The sequence below is a fragment of the Pholcus phalangioides genome, unplaced genomic scaffold, assembly GCF_987345545.1.
Source record: "Pholcus phalangioides strain wild (caught in Gottingen) unplaced genomic scaffold, Ppha-v1.0 ptg000011l_1, whole genome shotgun sequence".
Classification (NCBI taxonomy): domain Eukaryota; kingdom Metazoa; phylum Arthropoda; class Arachnida; order Araneae; family Pholcidae; genus Pholcus; species Pholcus phalangioides.
This window is the reverse complement of record NW_028301604.1, coordinates 9,610,661-9,631,087: the sequence shown is the minus strand read 5'-3', so window position 1 is coordinate 9,631,087 and position 20,427 is coordinate 9,610,661. Positions and strand designations below refer to the sequence as shown.

Genomic DNA, 20,427 nt, shown 5'->3' with positions numbered 1-20,427 from the left:
AGGTTGTTTAGTAATAGCCAGCCCTGTCTGCTCCTACTACGCTTTGTGTGAACCATGACGTCAATTCAAGACCTCTTGGGAAAATCATCGGTTCACTATACCAACACCTTCTATAGCAGAAAGTCTCCGCGAAGCTCGTGACGTCACTGAAGTCGCCAATTTCACCTATAGTCATTGAAGATGCTGCAAAAAAAGGTAGATATTTCGCATACGTCAGCCTGCTTTATCCAATGCCTACAGGTGAAATGGACGACTTGAGTGACGTCAAAGCTTCACGTGGAGGCTTTCTGCTATAGAAGGTGTTGGCACATACAACGCTGTCCAATGCCTGAGCAAGACATATTATGTGAAGGCAGTTGGGAAACAAAAATTTCTAATTTTCCTCTGCCTTTCTAACCGGGCTGCGTTCATCTGAAAAAAAAAATCATTCACATCTAACGCCATCCGGCCAAAGCAAAATTAATGCGTGGCAACATCAATCTCTCAGATCACTTGGTTGCGTCTAAATAAAGCTGGAAGGGGCTGCGGAGAAGTGGGCTTTCTGACGGTACTTAATATTAAGAGTTGGAAAATTTTAAGATGAGCAATTCTTTTGAAGTTTTCAATGCCCAAAATATCCACGTTTTACAGATTATGGCCTCTGAAATTCACTAATAAACTTAAAACTATGTTAAAATAGACATTTATGGCACGAAAATTTCAAAAAAGACATTTTTACCAAAAAAGTTTGAAAATAGGCAAAAAAAAATGCATTTATGGCATTTTGCCTGAACTTCCGGGCTCTAGTAATCAGTAAGACAAGCATTGACATAGTTATTGCTTTTACGAAGATTGTTAACATCTATTCTCCGCGTAAACAAATATTTAATAGCAAATATACATTTAAAAGCTATGTAGCATAAAAGTGAAGTCTGTTGCAAGACGATCGAACGGTATGTTGGAGATAAACGTCATGACAAGCTGAAAGAAAACGTCTCACTCTCGATTTGAATTCTTCCGCTATCAGGCTCGTATCCCACTTGCTCGCAGGCGCCCCTGTTTATTTTTAACTAATTCTACTACCTCTTATTCAGATGATGACTCGTGAAATAGTCCATCGCGGGAAGCGCAAAAAAAAAAAAGCACAACTGGATTGTTTCAAGAGAGGACCGCAAATGTTTCATCCACCATTCACCAAAAAAGTCACCGTTTTTTACTCGTTGCCCTTGGCCGATAAAAAAGTTTACTTTGTAATTCCGAGTTCCTAAAGGGTAGAGTGGTCGTATAAACTTCAAAGCTACTGTAATTATTTGATAAGTTCTTGATAAGTTCTTATCAAATATCGTAGTAAATGTATACGCATGAAAAAAGTAATATCACCATATAATTCGCCGCTACTACTTTGAAAAGAACGCATCCCAATATTTTTAACTTAACATTTGCCCTTTTTACTCGGATTGAATGCTACTCATACTAAAATTAGACGTGGCACGTGGGTGGTTTTGATAAATGCACGTGAACTAAGAAAGTTTTATATACTATATACAGGGTGCATAGCAAACGGGGTTATGGCAATTTATTGGAGAACCGTTGATCTTAGAGGCAGGTTTTCAATTAGAAAAAGTTTTCAAATAACGTAGTACTCAGTTATGTCATTCATGTTTCAGGGGGTTGTATAGTTATTATAATATAAAAATTAACTTTTTATACAGTCCCCGTATGCCTCAAAACCCAATTAGAAAGTTGTTTCCCTGTCTCTCCCGATGCCAACAAAAAAAAAATTAATGTTTCTAAGTGCAATATTCATTCGGATAATCGAATTCTAAAACCAGAGGAAAGTTGGGAGAAAACAGCTCTAAATGCGGAAAAACCGTTTTACCTGCATTTAACGCTGTTTTTTCCCCAAATTTCCTCCGTTTTTCGAAATCGAATATCTCACTTTGAAACGTAGAAATTTTTTTTTAATTGGAAGTAAACCTCTAGGATCAACGGTTCGCCAGTAAAATGCCATACCCCTGTTTGCTATGCACCATATATATATATAGTGAAAGTTTAACTTGTTGAAATACACAAACAAGAAATACGTGTGAATGGACGAGGGTCAGTTGCACTACTCGCAAAACCTGTGGATCAAATCCGACGGTCAATTGCACTGGATTCCCCTCGTATAGATAACTAACCCCTATCAGATGGGTAGTTGCACGGGAGGGGGAATAGATAAGATTCATCGAACCTTATCTCATTTCATTATCTTATCTATAGTATATCATAGCTGGTTAACCCGTGGAATGCCACAAATCCTACCAAGGTGGGTATTTTAGCAAAAGATCTCATTGTATAACGTAGGCCTCTATTGATTTGGATAATCATTGTCATAGATGAAAAGCAGCGCCAAATTGTTTTATTGTTAGAAAAATAAGTAAAAAAAGCATTTCTTTTCCACAAGTGCAGAGCCCGTCAAAGTTCGGGGCCATGTGCTGCTGCAGCTTTAATCCATCTCTGCGGGGGGAGGGGGGGGGAGACTCTGAACACCGGACGAAATACTAAATAATACGGTGAATTCAAACATTTACAGGTTTGATTTTTCTTGCAGTCTGAACTTCTAATCAACTGAGTTGATCTGAATCAAAGTAGGAAAGTCAAGTAACCGTAACATCACGTCAAAAATTAACAATACTTGTTGTCCTCACACATAATATTATTTAAGAAAATAACGAATTATATTTGATTTTATATAGCACTTCATATATGATTTCTGAGTACAGATAATGTGCGCAGGAAAAGTTAAGTGGCATAAGTGCGCGTCTTTTCTCTACGAATTTATTATAAAGTACATCCCGTTGGACAAAGACGAGCGGGAAAAAAAAGATGACTGAGTGAAAAAATGGTTTCTTTGTTAGGCGCACACGCGGCGTAGCAAAAGCAGCGAAGGGATGGTGTTTCAATTTCTTCCATTCAACTCCCGACGTAATATTACGTCAGAAACACTGGAGAGGTTAAAGAGAGTGTGCGGAAATTTTATATAGAGTATTGAAACTCAAGATAAACTAGCAGCGGAGATACGTTAAACGCATAGACTAAAGATATATATTATTATTGTATTATTATAGAGAGAGATTGTATTACATATACATTATTTATAGGTATTGTATTATTATTACTCTATTTTTAAATGCAATTGTAGTGCAAAGATGCATGTGGATGAAAATTCGACTAATTTTGAAGCTGGATTTACACCACAATCACGAGCCTGAGAAAAATTTGAATAGGCAATTATATGCAATATTGTAGGACGTCGTTTTCATGCAGCCCAGTCTTGTGGAGAGAAATCCAGTAACTTGGTTAAACGAATGATTACAAAGATGATAACTCGGATATAGGAAAGTGGCTCGTTGGTCTTTTGGGTTGCTTTATGTGAATCACGAAGAGGTTGCAGACTGTTTCGTGGAAGATTTGATGCCTAATCTACCAGAGGACCGAAAGCTGCAGAAATATGCTGACTATCTAACAAATACTTATGTTGCCGAAGCAGCAAAATTCTCACCTGTGATATGGGCCCCTGGGGTAAAATGAAAAGAGTTCGAACAATGAACGCTTGGGAATCACTGGTGTGCGCTTTATCCCAATATCTATGTATTTATAGAAGTTATCAAACAATTCCAAGGTGATGTCTATGCATTGAAAAACAGTGGTCATATCGCGTGAAGATGACAAACAAGAAATTTGAAAATTATCAACAGTCGATGACAGCAGGAGGTGGGGGCGTCCAGTTCAATTCGGACATAGATAACAAGAGTGAAGCAGTGCAATTCGGTAGCCACACCTACTTTTCAGTAGAACTGATTCATCTCCGTGTGAATATATAAAAATATAACAAATAAATCATTCTCGGTTTGAATAGGAATAAAAACAACCAGAGGTGGAAACTTATTAAAATTTTCAACTGGTTAAAAAATTAAAGATCAACTGGTAATCAAAAAATTTTTAATCGATTAATCGAGTGATTAATCGAATTTTAATCGAATATTTTCCAATGCTAATCATATAGCAAACGTAGTATATATATTCGTAACTATATAATATTAATTGATGCCATAAAAATACATTCTATTCATTCTACGCATCTCTAACCGCGGAATGAATGTAAACAATTATAGTAATAGATTAAGAAATGAAGCCGCCCGCTTGAAGCTATTTGATATGCTAAACGTACTTGCCATAATCCTGGAATTTCTTTTAACTTGGATATTGTGTTTTTTATTTTTAAATCAGTTATTTTAAGTTATTCACTGATTTCGAAAATAATTTGGATTTTCATACTGTGTTATTACTTTTTTCCCTTGAAACTGCTCTCACATGGTGCTGGTGAGAGAGGGGAGCTGATTTTTTCCGAATGAAGAAGTGATGTAATTTTGGTCTTGTCTTCTGAAACTCCCATAAAACTCAATTTGAAACTGAAATTACGATATCATCAGTTTTCGTTGAATCGATTTGTATTTTCCCATGGCGAATAACTTGATCAAAATATTCATCCATTTATTGTATTTTTAAATATGGTCACTCATCTGAAATGTTATGTATGAGACTTTTCGAATAGACTTCATAATCACCATCAGCATCACTCCTGAGGGACATACACTGGATGATCCCCCATAGAGATCAATGTTAAAATTGCCGATTTTAGAGTAGAAATGCGAAAATTTGTGGGGTTTTCCGCCACATTAATAATTTTAAAAATTGAATTGAACCTTTGGTTTTCGAAATATTGAACTCGCTTACAGATACGAAGCTTGGAAAATTAAATATAAAATAATGAACCAGACCCCCCATTTTTTAAGGTGGATATTCATGCAATAACATTTATTTCAAATTTTTATTTATATCTTCTCAAGCGGGAAAATATGAGAATTAATGTCTCCGTATTGTCTTATATTATCCAATTGCATCAATCCATATAGTTTAGGATGTTTTTAAATTAATTATGGGCCCATATAAATTACGTCGAAGAAATTCTGCAGCTTTAATGAAGCATTTTTTGAAGGAAAAATAGGTAGATCGATAACTTGAAGTTAAAAAAAAATTCGAAATTTCTAGCTCCCATTAAAAAGAAGAAAAAACTATTCATTTCTGTTTCTTTAATTTAGATTTGTTTCTTTGATGAATCGCACAGGAAGTCGCCATATTGGTTACCTTGTATGTCCCTCAAAAAAAGGAAAATATCACGTGATCCAAAAAGCCTCATAGAAACATAAATTAAGACATTTAATCGGTTTAGTCAAATCAAGTTAAATTATAAACTTTTGATACAAATTTTAACCGAATTCTAATAGAACTGATCGAGTCGATCAATTCAACTAAAAATTTTAAGTGCAGTTAACAATTGAGATAGCTATGCTGGCGGTAGCTTAGCTACTGGTAGGGCCTCCCAAGCCGGACAGGTCTTCGTGGGGTAGGAGCCAGACTAAGAGAGGTGCCTAGGAGATGGTAGACTCTGATTCCAAACTACCCTGACACTGGGCAGCAGCAATGTCAGTACTGGTCTTTGAACAGATAGCTATTCACAGAAATGTGGATAGTACTGCGAGAAGAAAGCAATGGCAGGCTACTTCTCATCACTGCCAAGAAAACTTATGGATAAGGCTCAATCAGCTGAGACATGCTGTGAATGACAGACCATCTTGGAGAGTCATGATCTATAGAGTCAGCAAGAGTCGAAATCGACTCGATGGTTCCTAACAACAACAAACAATTGATCGATTATCCGACCCGATTAATCGGTTAATCGGGCCAGCCCAAGAAACCATACTAAGAGTATTTATTTTCAGTCACATATTTTGAGTGTAAAAAAAGAACTAAGTCATAATACCAAAAATAAAATACAGTTGAGCTTTAATAACTTTTACCCAGTTTATAGCGAATCTCTAGATACAGTAAGACCTCGGTACAACACCACGTCTTCAACGTCACTTATAACGTCAGATTTGCAAGATCCTTCGGGAGTAATTAGCAAATTTAGCCTAATCGTTATTACCCGTTACCCAGTTTATTGAGTATTTTTTATTCACCCCCCCCCCCCGCCCGGGCGTGATGTTATACCGAGGTCACACTGTATAACAAATGAAGTTTTTGGTATCGTTTAATGGGATGTTCTCGATTGGATACAGTGAACCAAATTTCCAGTTCCTAGAAGTTCGTTATAACAAGGTTTGACTGTAAATAACTATACTAGCATAGGTGAAATATTACAGGAATAGATAATATAAATTTAAACCATTAAACGTCAATGACGAGATATACCGTCTTCATAAAAGTCTCTTATTTTAGCATTGACAAGCCTAGATACTTTGCAAAATGATGGAAACATTTTCCCTATACCCCTTAGTTTGCACACGCTGAAAATCGGAAGGAACCCTACTTAATTAAAAAAAGGAATGCCATTTTTTGAAAGGGGGGTTTAATGATTTCTAATTGCCAATTAAAGGGTTAAGAAAAAATCTCTAACAGCTTATATTAAAATCTATATATATATTTTTTTTAATTTTTCGTACAGCAGAGTAGTGGGAGCGAGTCCGATAATTGAGTCTACTGTATTGTTTAATTTTTGCATATAATGTACAAACGACTGAATATGGTTGGTCTTAATATTTTAAAATATTAAAAATATAAAATGTAAATGATAATTGCTATTGGAAAATTGAGAAACAGACGCGGCATTTTATTTTTAGGGGCAACAGCAATAATTTTTAAACTGAAGACAAATACGTAGAAAGCCGAAATAAAGTATTCATTTATTTACCGAAACACATAAAAAAGCCAAAATAAACACGCAAGGTGTTTCAAATTTTGGGGGACTTGGCAATGTTCCAAAATAACTTTTACAAACACTTCTAAATACTATAAATGTTTCCCTTGATTTATATCCCCGTAAAGTGCTGGAGTAAGAGATTGTGTGTAATATATATATAACATGTAAAATATATAAAAAATTTTAATGAGTTGTATTAACTTCTCTTCTTTTAATCGTTACAAGAAGATTTTGCTATCAAATGTCGGAAAGTAATATTTAAATTTTAACACAGAAGAGATCGTTTTAAAGACATTCTTTTTGGATTGCTATTGAATAGTTTATAATAGAATGAAACCTCGATATAACTATTCTCTGCAGACCAAGAAAAAATACTGTTATAGAGGGGGTTATCGTTATATCGAGAAGTAGCATTATCATGAGGTGTCACCAAATTTATGCTGTTATTGGTGTTTCTGTTAAATTGACGTTGTTGGTATCGCGATAAAATTCATTTTTTAGTTGTTATTCGCAGCCAAAAATTCTAATTGATTACTTGATGAATAAAATTCAGTTAGTAGTTTCACCCTGAAAAGCAGTTTCCTGCACAACACTACTGTGTACTATGCAGAAGGTATTAATAGAATCACGAAAACTTCATTAACAATTTTGGAGAGTGGATAGTCCAAAATACCGATGTTATTAAGAAAATCCTAGAAAGAAAAACACTAGTGAAAAATTTAAAAATATATAAATTTTTTTTAAGGTGATTTTAAGTGAACTATAAAAAATATTATTGCAACGGTTTCGAAAGATCCTCAAAAAATACCGTTAGAGAGGGTTTTATCGTTAGTAAAGTATCGTTGTATCGAGAGTCGTTTAACATTAGGCCAGGGCTGGACAAATCGCAAAAAAATCTAGGTGCCAGAACAATATTTTAGGTGCCAAAAAACTTTTTAACTGAAGGAAAACATCCAAAATAATGCTTATTTTGACTTTTTCAGGGCATAATGACCTTTCATGTTGACAGATATCCTGCTATAAATTCCAAAAATTTTGTGCTGCTCTCAGATTGCAATTTAGTAATTACACAAACTAAATTTTAAGCGCCAATACCAATTTTTTAGTAGCCATGGTGACCTGGCTCCTGGGATTTATCCAACCCTGCATTATAGTATTAAACTAATGTTAGACTATAGGCAATTACAAACAAGATTCGAAAAAGTATCGTTGTAGAGGGATTTATCGTTGTAACGAGGTTTCACCGTACACTTTTTTTTTTTATAAAATTAGCCAAAATACACAAACTGTGAATGAAATAATGAGAATAAATTTAGTTACACGGTAGTTCTAAAAGCAATAACCTGTCTGATTATAGTAAACGCCAGTGACGACTCTCACTATGAGCTTTTGCCGTTCTGGGTCTGTCCTTCGTTTCCGAATGTAATGTGTTAAGAGTAATAAAGAAGCGAGAATGCCCAATGGAACCATTGATGATAATAGAAGAATGTGCTCTTCCTTTAATCCACCTAATGATCCATAGCTGCTAGGTTGTCGAGTAACATACCCAGACTCATTCACATCTTCTGTACTATTATAGTTGATGGTTGAATTTATTTCTACAGTTTCTGGCGAGCGAAACTCCTCTGGATGTACTTGGTGAATGGGAGAATTTTTCTTCTGAAAAACTCTAAATTCGTCTCTTTTGTAGCGTTTTCTAACATAGTGGACACTTTTATACAGATGCTTTCTCCCATTCATGCGATATTCATGAGTTGATAGCCTGCTCTTCTCAAATGAAGGGTTTTTTGAAAGAAACGATAACTGTCCCAAGAGCTTCGAGTTCGATAAAAGATAATACTTTTTGTTTAAATGTGACTTATCATTAGTCATCGCGTTGGGCATTGTCGAATCGATCTGTTTTTGCGATTTTCTAGGGGAAATAATGAGAGGTAAATATCCTTTTTGAAAACCATATTCACCGTGACTTTTGCATTGCACTTGTGTCAGAGATGGTTCTAGAATGACTGCTGTCGATGAACTATTGTGACCAACATTCGTTTGTCTATCATAGCCTGATAAGAAGCCATCACTTGGCGATATTCTTTTCCAAAACTTAGGAATGGGATACTTGACACTGACTGCTCTGGAACAGCTGACGTCAAATGCATAAAGACAAAACAGCAATGTTATCTCGACAGCGACAAAAGATTGTTTCTGCAGACTGTATTCACGTGTGAGCGCAAGTCGCATATTTTGTAGCAAGTAACCTAAAAATACATTAAAAAATGAAAATGAAATTTGCCAACAAATGGAGATCTAAACCACTTTGCAAAAAGACATTTGCTTTAAAAAATGTTGCGTTAGGTAAGAAAAAGTGAGACTAAATTGATAATGAAAATTTATCCAATAAATTAAAAATTAGTGATTTAACGTACCTGATTTCAAGCGAGTATACAAATGTTATAGTAAAGGTAAATGTGATAAATTTAGGGCCTTTATGCATAATAATCATAATGACCATTTTGGTAAATTTGATAGATACTCGCATTAAGAATTTATCACATTTACTGGTGATTATGTTTCCCCAGCTAATATTGGTAAATCGTCAATGAATTATTCAAATTTTCCGGACATTATAAGCGTAAAATCAGTTTAGGACAGTGTTTCCCAAAGAGGCAATATCGCCCCCTGGTGGGCGATGGAATGATCCGGGGGGGCGATAGAAGCTACGGTTATAACATAGGATTCTATGGGCTTGATTGAGTTGAGGACGATGAGATAAAAATATTTCTGAAGAAGGGAGCGATGGAACAAAAAGTTTGGAAAACTATAGTCTAGGATGATGAAATCGATCAGTGATGTTGGTTATGTTTGCATATGTTGATAAAATATAAAGAAAGCCAACATTAACAAGACTGATAAAAAATTTCATTTTCTATCTTTCTACACGCTTATTTTAATTTAATTTTTATTGCTAAATAAGTGCAATGCACGCATCATGTATGGGTGGAACTGACAAGTTGCTAAATTGAATTGATATTTTCACATGATTTCGTCCATAAATTGTACATATTCGTCGGTAAAAGTGAAAAATGTGCAATGAACTTTATGAAACTTACCGACACGATTGGTGACTACCGATTTATCACATTCACCGCGTGGCATATTATATAAAATACAAAGAATTTTTGTTTTTTCAAGTAATTCAGAATATTTTTCCATTTTTTTTAAATAATGATAATTAAAATAATTATACGAGGCCTGCTGATAACAAAAAAAAATTAATAAATTTAAAAAAGGTCAATTATCTCAGCTGATTTTGAAATGAAAATATCTTTCATCGGCTATAAAATGAATTTCTATAGGGTTTGCTAAATACATTTTTTCCGTACATGATTAACATAATATAGATAATTTGATAATCTATAATCAATATCTTCATCCAATAAAGTCACAAAAACAAGTGCATAATGATATAAAATTGATTAATCACGTGAAAAATGGACCTAATACCAACAAAATCATACTCATTTAAATTTAACATAGACCATTTTAAATAATTTTGTTTGTCCCGATAAAATTTGCATTGAAAAGAATAGATGATTTAATTTAAATAATGGGCAATGAGAGAGAGAGTTACGAGATGATTCGTAAATAATTAAACATTATCCTCTTCACACCTGAGCCAAAACTGGCTTTTAAATTTTTTTTTTTTGATTGATTTGTGTTTATTATATGTCAAAATGCACTTTAAAAATAATTAAATTAATTAATTAATTAATTTGGGTCGATATCTTTACTAAAGCAATTTGAGTTAGGTACACGTATGTGTATCTCAGGTCTTAACTTAAAAAAAAGGATCATTAAAAACCATTTAAAACTGTTAAAAATGAGGTACAGATATAACTCTGGGTAGAATATACGAAGAGCATAGGCCTATACTATAATACGGTTTAAAAATTGCTTAATTAGTGCAAAATTCTAAAAAGTATATTCATTAATCCAGCATGGGAAATTAATTTTAATAAAATGAATTTATTAACCATTGAAAGTATTTTCCTTACCTTTATACTGGGTATTATTAGCGTTTGTCCATTAAGATATACAGTAGGCCTTATCTATGCAACTGCTTCAGCTGCAATAGAGATGAATTTCAGTTCACATTAACATTATTTTAGTGTTCATGAGGAATTTCTTCGTTTTATGTATCAAATAACGTTCGATCGAATAATGAAGATTTAAAAAAAACCTCAGATGAGCACAAAATATCGTTTCCTAACTAAAAGGATGATGCGCGGGAATAAGAAGGATAAATACTAAGTTTCGGTTCCTCTCAGACTCAGCCGTTTGTTTATCCAAGGTCAACTACCACGTGAAGAACTTGTCGAGCTGATAAACATTGAAAAAAAAGAACATTAAGTTATCAACTTACTCAATTTGTTATGCTTTCCAGATAAACGACGGAGATAGAATGTCGTCGCTCATGTCAATGGAATTGATTGCTGTCGTAACTCTGCTGACGCGGGTATATTTGAAAGAATGTTTAACAATGATTCCGATACGTCTGTCTATGGATATCTTTAAAAGTTTAAAAAGAAATCGAGCAAAACTGATTGATATTTATCTTCGTCAGAATAAGTCACTTTTGGCAAACGCCCAAAAATTAAGTGGACCGAGACTCAATACTTAAAGTCGATTTCGATCAGTTACAAACACCCATGTTTCAACTTCTGGAATCTTTTTTTGGCCGATATTACACTATAAACGTTTCATAAAAGTTCTTTTATAAAACTTGAAAATTGCATACGTCAAGTTTTACAGTGTAATCCCGGCCTTAGTTGCATTTTATAGTGTAATACCGGCCTTTGGGATACGAGAATCGGTTTAGCCGGGATTAAACTATAAAAGTTTCATGAAAGTTCTTTTATAAAACTTGGAAAGCAACCAAGAAGCTTGTCAGTTGCATTTTTCTAGTTTTATAGGATATCTATAACTTTTTTTAAAGCTTTTATAGTGTAATTTCGGCCCAATAAGATAATCGGTTGCATTGCATTTGCATGATACGACTCACTAATAAAAAAGAACTGATTTTTACAAAGCGGACAAATTTATCAACATAACTGCCATATCTATATCAAAATTCATCTATTACAAAAAATAGTTCAACAGCAAACACACACACAACTAAGTACATATTAGCTTTATCGAATTGTTTGCACAGCAGATATCTCTGCAACCGTTGACTTTAGAAATATACTTTCTGTCACAAAAAGTTTTCAAATGATGTGCAATTACTTAAAACCTCGAAATTTATTTGAGGGGTCGTATACATGAAAAAAATAGAAATTATCTTTTTATGCAGTCCGTGTGTATTGAAAGTTCCAATCATTGAAATATGGACCCTGTTCTGAAAAGTCTTTTCCAAAAAAAATCATATTTTTAAATGCAGTATTTATTTGCCGAGATATTAAATATATAAAAATCACCATGTTTTAACAACTATGTGCTGGCAAGTTCTCTCATTGGCTCATAAGTTACCATTTTTAGGGCTGTACACAAATAGAATGAACTCAACCATTTTATTTTTTATTCACAACAAATAACAATTGCATTTTTGACAACTATTTTAACTTACAGAATTTTTACAACTTTGAAATTAATTTACATTTCGCAATTTGTTAGCCACACCCTCAATCATTGGCGATGAAGTCTGAAAACTTAAAAGCCAAATATTTCTGTTCATATAGCATTTAAAAATATGCAATACTTTGTAAATGAATTCTCAGACCCGCATTTACATTTCTCTAATTGGAAATTTTAGCACACAGGGTCTACATAAAAAGTTAATTTTTCTATTTTGTCATGTATACGACCCCCTTGGAAAATTTAAGACTCTTTGAGCAACCACAAGTGATTTGAAAACTTATTGTAATTGAAAGTATGTTTCTAAAGTCAATGGTTGCAGAGATATCTGCTATGCAATTAATTTGGAACAGTCTGCATGACATGTCTATCGCTCAAGAGATATTTAATAATAGCTAAAAAGCAAAATCAGTTTTAAATTTGTTCAATATTTTTTTCCATTCTAACAAAATGAATGAAACAATTCTTCACTAATTGTTATTATTTTAATAAATAAAAATAATAAAAACCACAAATGTGTCAAATTTTTTGCTCAATAGTCTGCTATAACATTCATCGACGTAATTGGATGCGTTTCGTTTTAATGATCGTGAAGATAAACATTGGATACGCGAATTTTCCGGAATTTAAAAAAAACCAAAACAAAATGGGGTTTGAAACTGTTTTTAGTAGGTGACGATCATTCACACTTTTGTTATTTGTTGGCAGCCGCACTTGTATGTACTACAACTTATGTAGCATAACGAATGCGAAGGAAAAAAAAATAAAGACAAACGAATAGGAATAAATAAGAGAAAATGAAATCTTTCACACTAAATATAGTCATCGCAAATAACATCATGGCAATTTTTTGGGTAAAAACAGCAGCAAGTTGAAGACCAACCAGTCTCTCATGGAAACGGGATCGCGTGGTTCATCCTTTTTCTGCTCCTCCGTCTGTTTCCTCACCCGTTGGCTCATCTGGGATAACAACGAAAAATACAACTAATTTTTGTTGTCTCTCTTTTTACCAGAGGTGGAAGGTGGCCAAACAGCCGAGCAGAACAACTCTTCACTTCAGAAAACCTCTTGTGGTTAAGAACATAATCTCTTGCTGGAAAGCAACAGCAGTCAAAAAGTTCCTTCATTTATTACATGGTCAATCATCGGAAAACAAGCGAAAATATGATCATTCCACTCTTTGTGAAATGCATTATCCTTCAAGTGGTTTTCATTTCTATTACTGTACAAGGTAATCCCAGGTAAGAAATATCTCTGAAGCTATACGAAAACGGTAATTTTAGTTGAAATAAAAAATTAATTAAACTAATTTTTTTAAGTTGCGTATATTGCAAAGTGTACAGCATACTTCAGTATCCGGACAATCATGTATCTGTAATATTTCATATTTTTTCTTCAAGGGGTCTCCTATCTTTCAATAGGTCTGTAAATTTTGATGAGCAATAGTGCGATTGAGTTGAAAAAATACAGAAGATAATTATATTTAATATCAATCTAAATATTCTATAAATTTGCCATATATATAATTCAGTGTATTATCTACATTTTTTAGTTATAAAAATGGAATTTGTTAGCACAAAACTTTTTTTATGGTTATTTCAATTTTGGTATATAATTTCACAGTTGTGTATACTGCACGCACAATAACTCACAACCTGTTGTATAAATTTACATGAAATTTAACAAGTAATCTGATGTAAATGCATGTGATAATCACAATGAGAAATATATTTGATATACTTGTAAGTTTTTATAAAAAAATTTAAAGTTTTTAATTTTTTGAAAATTTCATTTTAAATTCAATTTTGTAGTAGAAGATGCAAATTGAATTAAAATCTTTGTCATTTTGATTATATGACATACTAATACCAGATTGCAAAAATTTATGGTGTTCTGTGACACACGTTAGTATTGTGCGCGCAGTATACACAACAGTGAAATTGTACACCAAAATTGAAATAAGCATAGAAAAAAGTATGGTTATCTTCAGCTCAATCACACTATTGTTCATCAGCATTTACAGACCTGCTAAAAGATAGAAGACCCCCCCCCCCTTCTACTTAAAATAATTTTGTTAGCTACAGCAAAATAAATTAACAGTTTTGTGCTTAAAAAAACTTGGAAAATTAATTTACATAAATTTAATCTAATGGTGGTGATGATATATCTACGATCTTTTTGCTGAGATCAATTGTTCATTGTGACCATCATTAGTCATTCACATTATATTTTAAATACGTAATTATTATATTACGTGTTATTTGAATGCATCTAGAATCGTATCCGGAAGTTTAGTTGAACTTGGAAATAGTAGATCCTTTTTAGATATTATGCCAAGGTGAACTCGGGGAAAAAAAGTCATCTGTCTCCGCCGGGAATCGAACCGAGAAAAAGCCGTCTCACTCTTTTTAGCTGATCTTCTCTTTAGCCATTATTATAACATTGATTTCCTTCGCTGCAACGAAATTATAATACAGTGTATATTTACCACAGGTAAATCCGGGGCCCGTTTCTCATAAGTTCGGGACCTGAGCAAATGTTAAATTTTGGGGGCCCTTATATATATATGTTACTGCCAAAGCCCGAAATTGGTCAATTCTCGAAGTGACCGGTGATCCCTGGCCACGATAACAAAAAGACATGATTCGGGATCATCGTCAAGTTGGCGTATTTTTTCGTGATAATTATATTCACGTTAGTTATGGCAATCCATCAAACCGCAGTAACGATACGGTAATCATTTTTATATCCTCTAAAATTTGGCAGAAAAGACTATGTTAATATAATTATTTTTATAGTTTTTCTCCCGTCACATGGTAATCTAATAATCGTCACCTAATCCAATACAGCTGCTGTATATAGCCATGTATTACACGTTGGCGATTAAAATAAATAAATTTGGCTCCACCGGATCGTCTTACATCAGTACATCTAGCCTCGGCCAGGGATCTTCGGCCACTTCACGAAATGGCCAGCCAAAGTCCGGATCATTTCTGCAATTCGGACTTTGGCCAAAACTCTTGGCCGATTCGCGAAGTGGCCTGCCCCGTCTTAAACTGGCCGCACTTCGGGCTTTGGCAGTAACATATTTTTGGGGACAATGTGTTCTTTGACGCAAAGACGTAGGGTGGGGTCCGTGCTCATATACAGTATATACACTCATGTCCATAAATTAAGGATAATTCAGAATAACACGGAAATCGAAATCTAAAGTAAAAATTTCACCTGTGGAATTATCACACACATCTGCAAGAATGATATGCAAATTTCAGGAAGCCACCAGATGATGCCGATAGTACGTCACAATGACGAGAGTGTAAGAGGGGGGGGTATATAAGGAATGGTGGCAAAGAAGTGAAATTGTTCACAAGAGTTCTGTAAGGCGCTCAGTGCCATAAGCGAATAGTTATGACACAGAGGACGCATGTGGATGATTTTTTACGTGGCAGAATTATCGGCCGCCTGGAATGTGGGCGTACTCAGATGGAAGTATTCGAGGAACTTGGAATTGCCCAAAGTGTCATCTCTAGGCTTTGGCAACGACTCCAAGATAACGGAAATGTCAGTAGACGTTACAGTACAGGTCGCCCCCGAGTTACAACGGCGCCGACGGAGCACAGCATCCGACCTGTCTCGTCAGCTATCTGCAGCCACGGGTACCACAGTTTCAAGGCAAACCGTGTACAGACGTTTGGGAGATATTGGTCTATATGCTCGCAGGCCTGTCAGATGTGTTCCGCTCACGGCAAATCACTGTCGGCAGTGATTAGCCTGGAGTAGAGAACATGCAATGTGGACATCGTCACAGTGGGCTTGTGTGATGTTTTCCGACAAGCCCAGGTTTAGCTTGCAGTCTGATTCACGTCGGACTTTCATATGGAGAACGCCAGGTACCCGTTACCACCAAGACAACATCATTGAACGACACCGTTACGGTGGTGCAGCATTGCTCGTTTGGGGTGGAATTATACTGGGTTCCAGAACAGATCTGCATGTTCAAACCGGAACCATGAAAGCCCAAATTTATCGGGACATCATTCTGGAACAACATGTACGTTTGTTTAGGGGTGCCATGGGCGCAGAATTTGTGTTTATGGATGACAACGCCCGTCCTCACCGAGCAAACATCGTAAACGAATGCCTTGAATCTGAGGATATAACCCGTATGGAATGGCCAGCATTCTCACCTGACTTGAATCCGATAGAGCATGTGTGGGACATGCTTGGCCGACGAGTTGCAGCCCGTCAACTACCACCTACATGTGTACCAGAACTTCGGAGAGCATTGCTTGCTGAGTGGAGTGATCTTCCCCAAGATCAGATCGATAATTTGATACTCAGCATGCCTAGGCGTTGTACGGACTGTATTTCATCGCATGGGAGACATACAATGTATTAACCATCATACCAACCATGTAATAGTAAGTTTTTGTAAAGGAGATATTTTTTACAATTGCTCCAGGGAGGAAAAATCGTAGTTTTTATGAATGGTATCATACATACACCATCGTTTTTGTTTTTTATCTTTTGTTTAATAAATGGGCTTTATGAATAAGTAACGTTTGTTTTGTTTCTGAACCTTTATTTGCCGGAGCTGGCATTATCCTCAATTTATGGACATGAGTGTAATATAAAAGGCAGCCAATTTTGGTGCCCTAAGAACTTCTAGGTTCCGGACAAGTGCTCCGATTGTCCAAGCAAGAAAAAAACAGGCCCTATGTAAATTGTCACTATATTTTTCGACATACAAGTAGACTGTTGTGCATTGTTTTGTCATATCGATACTCTGTCACAGTACAGAGAAAATATTTTTTCCATCACAACACTATTTAGAAAGATATTTATTATTAAAATAATCGTTGTAATATTTAAAATAATCGTTGAAAGGTTTACTTCAGAACTGATTACCTTTGAAAAATTGTCTAAATTTTTCTACAAGCTGTACCGAAAGAAAACAACTTACTTATTAATTGCATAGACAAAAATAGGCACTCCATTAATTATGTACTTGGCTGTTGCATAACTTGACAATTCGGTATCATTTTACATTTAATTTTCAATACATCTTGAAAAATTACTTTTCTTTATGCCTTTGTATGTAGGAATGTGTCCCTGAGGCCGATCGTGAAATTGTCTGACATCCTTCCTGAAGCTTACGATTCTTATCAGACACCAAAAATAGGCGGTGAGTACGCTATGTAACGAAATCATGTTACAATCTATGTCACATTACTATGTCACAGTCTATGTCATATTACTATATCACAGTCTATGTCACATTAATGTGACCACCAGCTGATATCGAGAAAAACGGTTTTGTGTAGTCCGGGTCGTAAGGAGATTGCCTGGAAGAACCATGGTAAGATGCTGGAAAATTGTTACAATAATAATTTTGTAGCAGAGTCTGCCGAATTTGGTTTTCTCATCATCCTCCTTCTCAGAAAAAAAAATTCCTTTGCTAAGACAACCGTAGGATCCCATGTTAAATTTATAGTTTTATTTCCCCCCCCCCCTCCAAAGGGGCGATATCACCCACTTTTGGGAACACTGTTCCAGAGCCACGACGATTGCAGTCCATTCAATAGCTGCTGGAAAGTGAGCGGCGGTGGATCTATAGAGAACATGATGATCTAGTTGGTCCACATGTGCTCGACTGAATTTACGTCTGGAGAATTGAGGGACCAGAGCAGGGCCGTCTTGAGGCATGGGTCCACCCGAGCACAGGCCGGGGGTTATTGGTACATAAGGGGCTTCCATGATAGTGAGATCTGGTATTGTCATGTGACACGAGAGTATTCAATTTACAGGGTTGTATTTTCAACCAGGTGAAGGACCCCAGAATTTAACCGGGGGGCCTATGATGATGCTGAGTTGGCCCTGGACCAAAGGAACATTTGGAAGTCTTGCTCTTTTCACAATTTTCAGACATTTCAGCACCAAACAGTACGTCGCATTACCGTTCAGTTAATGTCAAAAATAGGAGGTGGTCATAATAATGTGGCTTGAGTATGTATAATATGATTAACTATAAAGTAATTAAGCATTAGCATTGGTTTAGATTAGACGCCGATACAAGCCAATTTTCATGAATATTTTGGTAACGAAATACGAAGTGTTCCTCACAGGCGAGTGTTTTTTTTTTCTCAGGTGCTCCAGCAGAAGTAATCATGCAGATAGAAATTCTGAATATCCGGTCAGTGGATGTATCAGAAATGGTAAAATTATTTAGTTACTGTATATTCTGTACGGATTTTTTCATACTTTATAATCTAACACGAAAAGAATGAAGGCAATAAGATAAATAATCTGTGACGACTCTCTAATAGAAATAAGGATATATATAGGGAGTTTCCGGAAGAGACTGGATTATCCGAAAGGGATAAATATTCTATGGTTGATTCTAAAATAAAATGTGGAAATATATCAATAAGAAAAGGGGGAAATATCCTCTCAAAATGATAATTAAAGGAAATATAAAAACTAATGTTCTTATACGGCCCTCAATTAAAAAGTGTCAATTCGTAAAATTTAGTACCAGAAGAAATTTACCCCGTAACATCTGAATGAAAATTTGTCGAAATATAGATAGTCAAAATGCTTGATTTTTTTTCTTCTTTTGATACGATCTCCATATTACAGTCGACGCTCGCGAACCCCACGTTATAGCGACCATTCCATTACAACGACCGATAGGATAAGTCCCAAATGTTTTGTATAGAACGGCTATCATATATGTTTTATTTCCGATATAACGACCCTCCCTATATAACGTCCGTTTTCGACGGGACGAAGGCGGTCGTTATATCGAGTGTCGACTGTATTTTTAAAACTTAGCTCGTAAAAGTTGCAAAAATCCAGGATTTCAACGAATTTCATTCAAATGTTACCAGGTAAATTTCTTTCGGTATAATTAAGAAGAACAAATATTACTAATTGACATTTATGTTGATTTCTGGATGGAGATGAATATAATGAGACTATTCCAGGGCCCTGGATGAATTTTATTATATTTTGTTTTTTTTACGTAATAAATTTACTAGAAAAAGTCCGTGAAAAATACCAAAATAAGGGCCTTGCTCCAGGATGTGGTAGCCAAACGAAGGGATTTTGAACTCAAGAAACATCTGGCCTATATTCGGGACAGTAGGTGAATGTTTTGTTGACGAGGTGGAGATATTGCTGCCTCTGCCCCCCCTCGTTTTTAATAAATTTCATCATCTTGCCACCAGACATTCATATAACATAATGTTTCGAAAATTATGTAAATAGTCATTATTTATCATGTATTATGTCATTTTTCACTTGTAAATAACCATTAACGCATCACTCTGTAAATCTCGCCAAATTGACGACAAACTTGGCAAGTCTGGTGACAGCAATAAGTTGGCGAATTCATGTCGCCAAAGCAAAGGATTAAAATTTCCGAGAAAATGATAGAATTCTCTCGAAGCTTTTCCCGTGGCTATAAAGTGTCACCACCAAAAGAGAACTATGAGCAGTTTGTTAAATTTTAGTTCGAATGCAAGGTCTTATTTGTAGGTCGCTCTTTCTGTTTATCATGTTTTCGTTGGAACCGCTGCTTGTGAATACGTATATACAGCTGTTATGTAAAATAAATCCGTGTTATTTGTGAAATTGCTTCGTGGTTTGATATCTCGGGTGCTTGTGAGAGAGCTATAATCCGGAACAATATCTTCGAAAAGAAACCGAAACAAAATGACCGAGAAGAACAAACATTGGATGCTGGCAAGGAAGTGTAGGTACGCTAATCCTCTGATGCTGTACTGGGGTGCAAGAGTACATGAGCATAGATAGACTTGAAGGTCGGGGGTACACGATAATGATTGTATCAATACATATATAGAGATTATGGAGCTGAAACATGGACACTCACAAGCAAGACGATACAAAAGCTACAGGCAACACAAAGTAGCATGGAAAGATGTATGTTAACAAGGGGAGACAGAAAACTTGGATAAGAAGCCACACAAAGGATTATATCATGGAAAGAATTAAAC

At 35.2% G+C, this 20,427-nt stretch overlaps 1 protein-coding gene across 1 annotated transcript in view; it reads left to right on the top strand.

Moving 5' to 3' along the window:
- The first annotated feature begins 13,218 nt into the window (after positions 1-13,218).
- The window catches only part of LOC149080022 (glycine receptor subunit alpha-2-like), a 28,842-nt gene continuing 21,633 nt past the window's right edge, over positions 13,219-20,427 (top strand). The window contains exons 1-3 of the mRNA XM_089238569.1: positions 13,219-13,650; positions 17,512-17,594; positions 18,557-18,624. Of these exons, the coding sequence (XP_089094695.1) occupies positions 13,544-13,650; positions 17,512-17,594; positions 18,557-18,624 (258 nt within the window). The 5' untranslated portion in view covers positions 13,219-13,543. The remainder of the gene's footprint in view (positions 13,651-17,511; positions 17,595-18,556; positions 18,625-20,427) is intronic.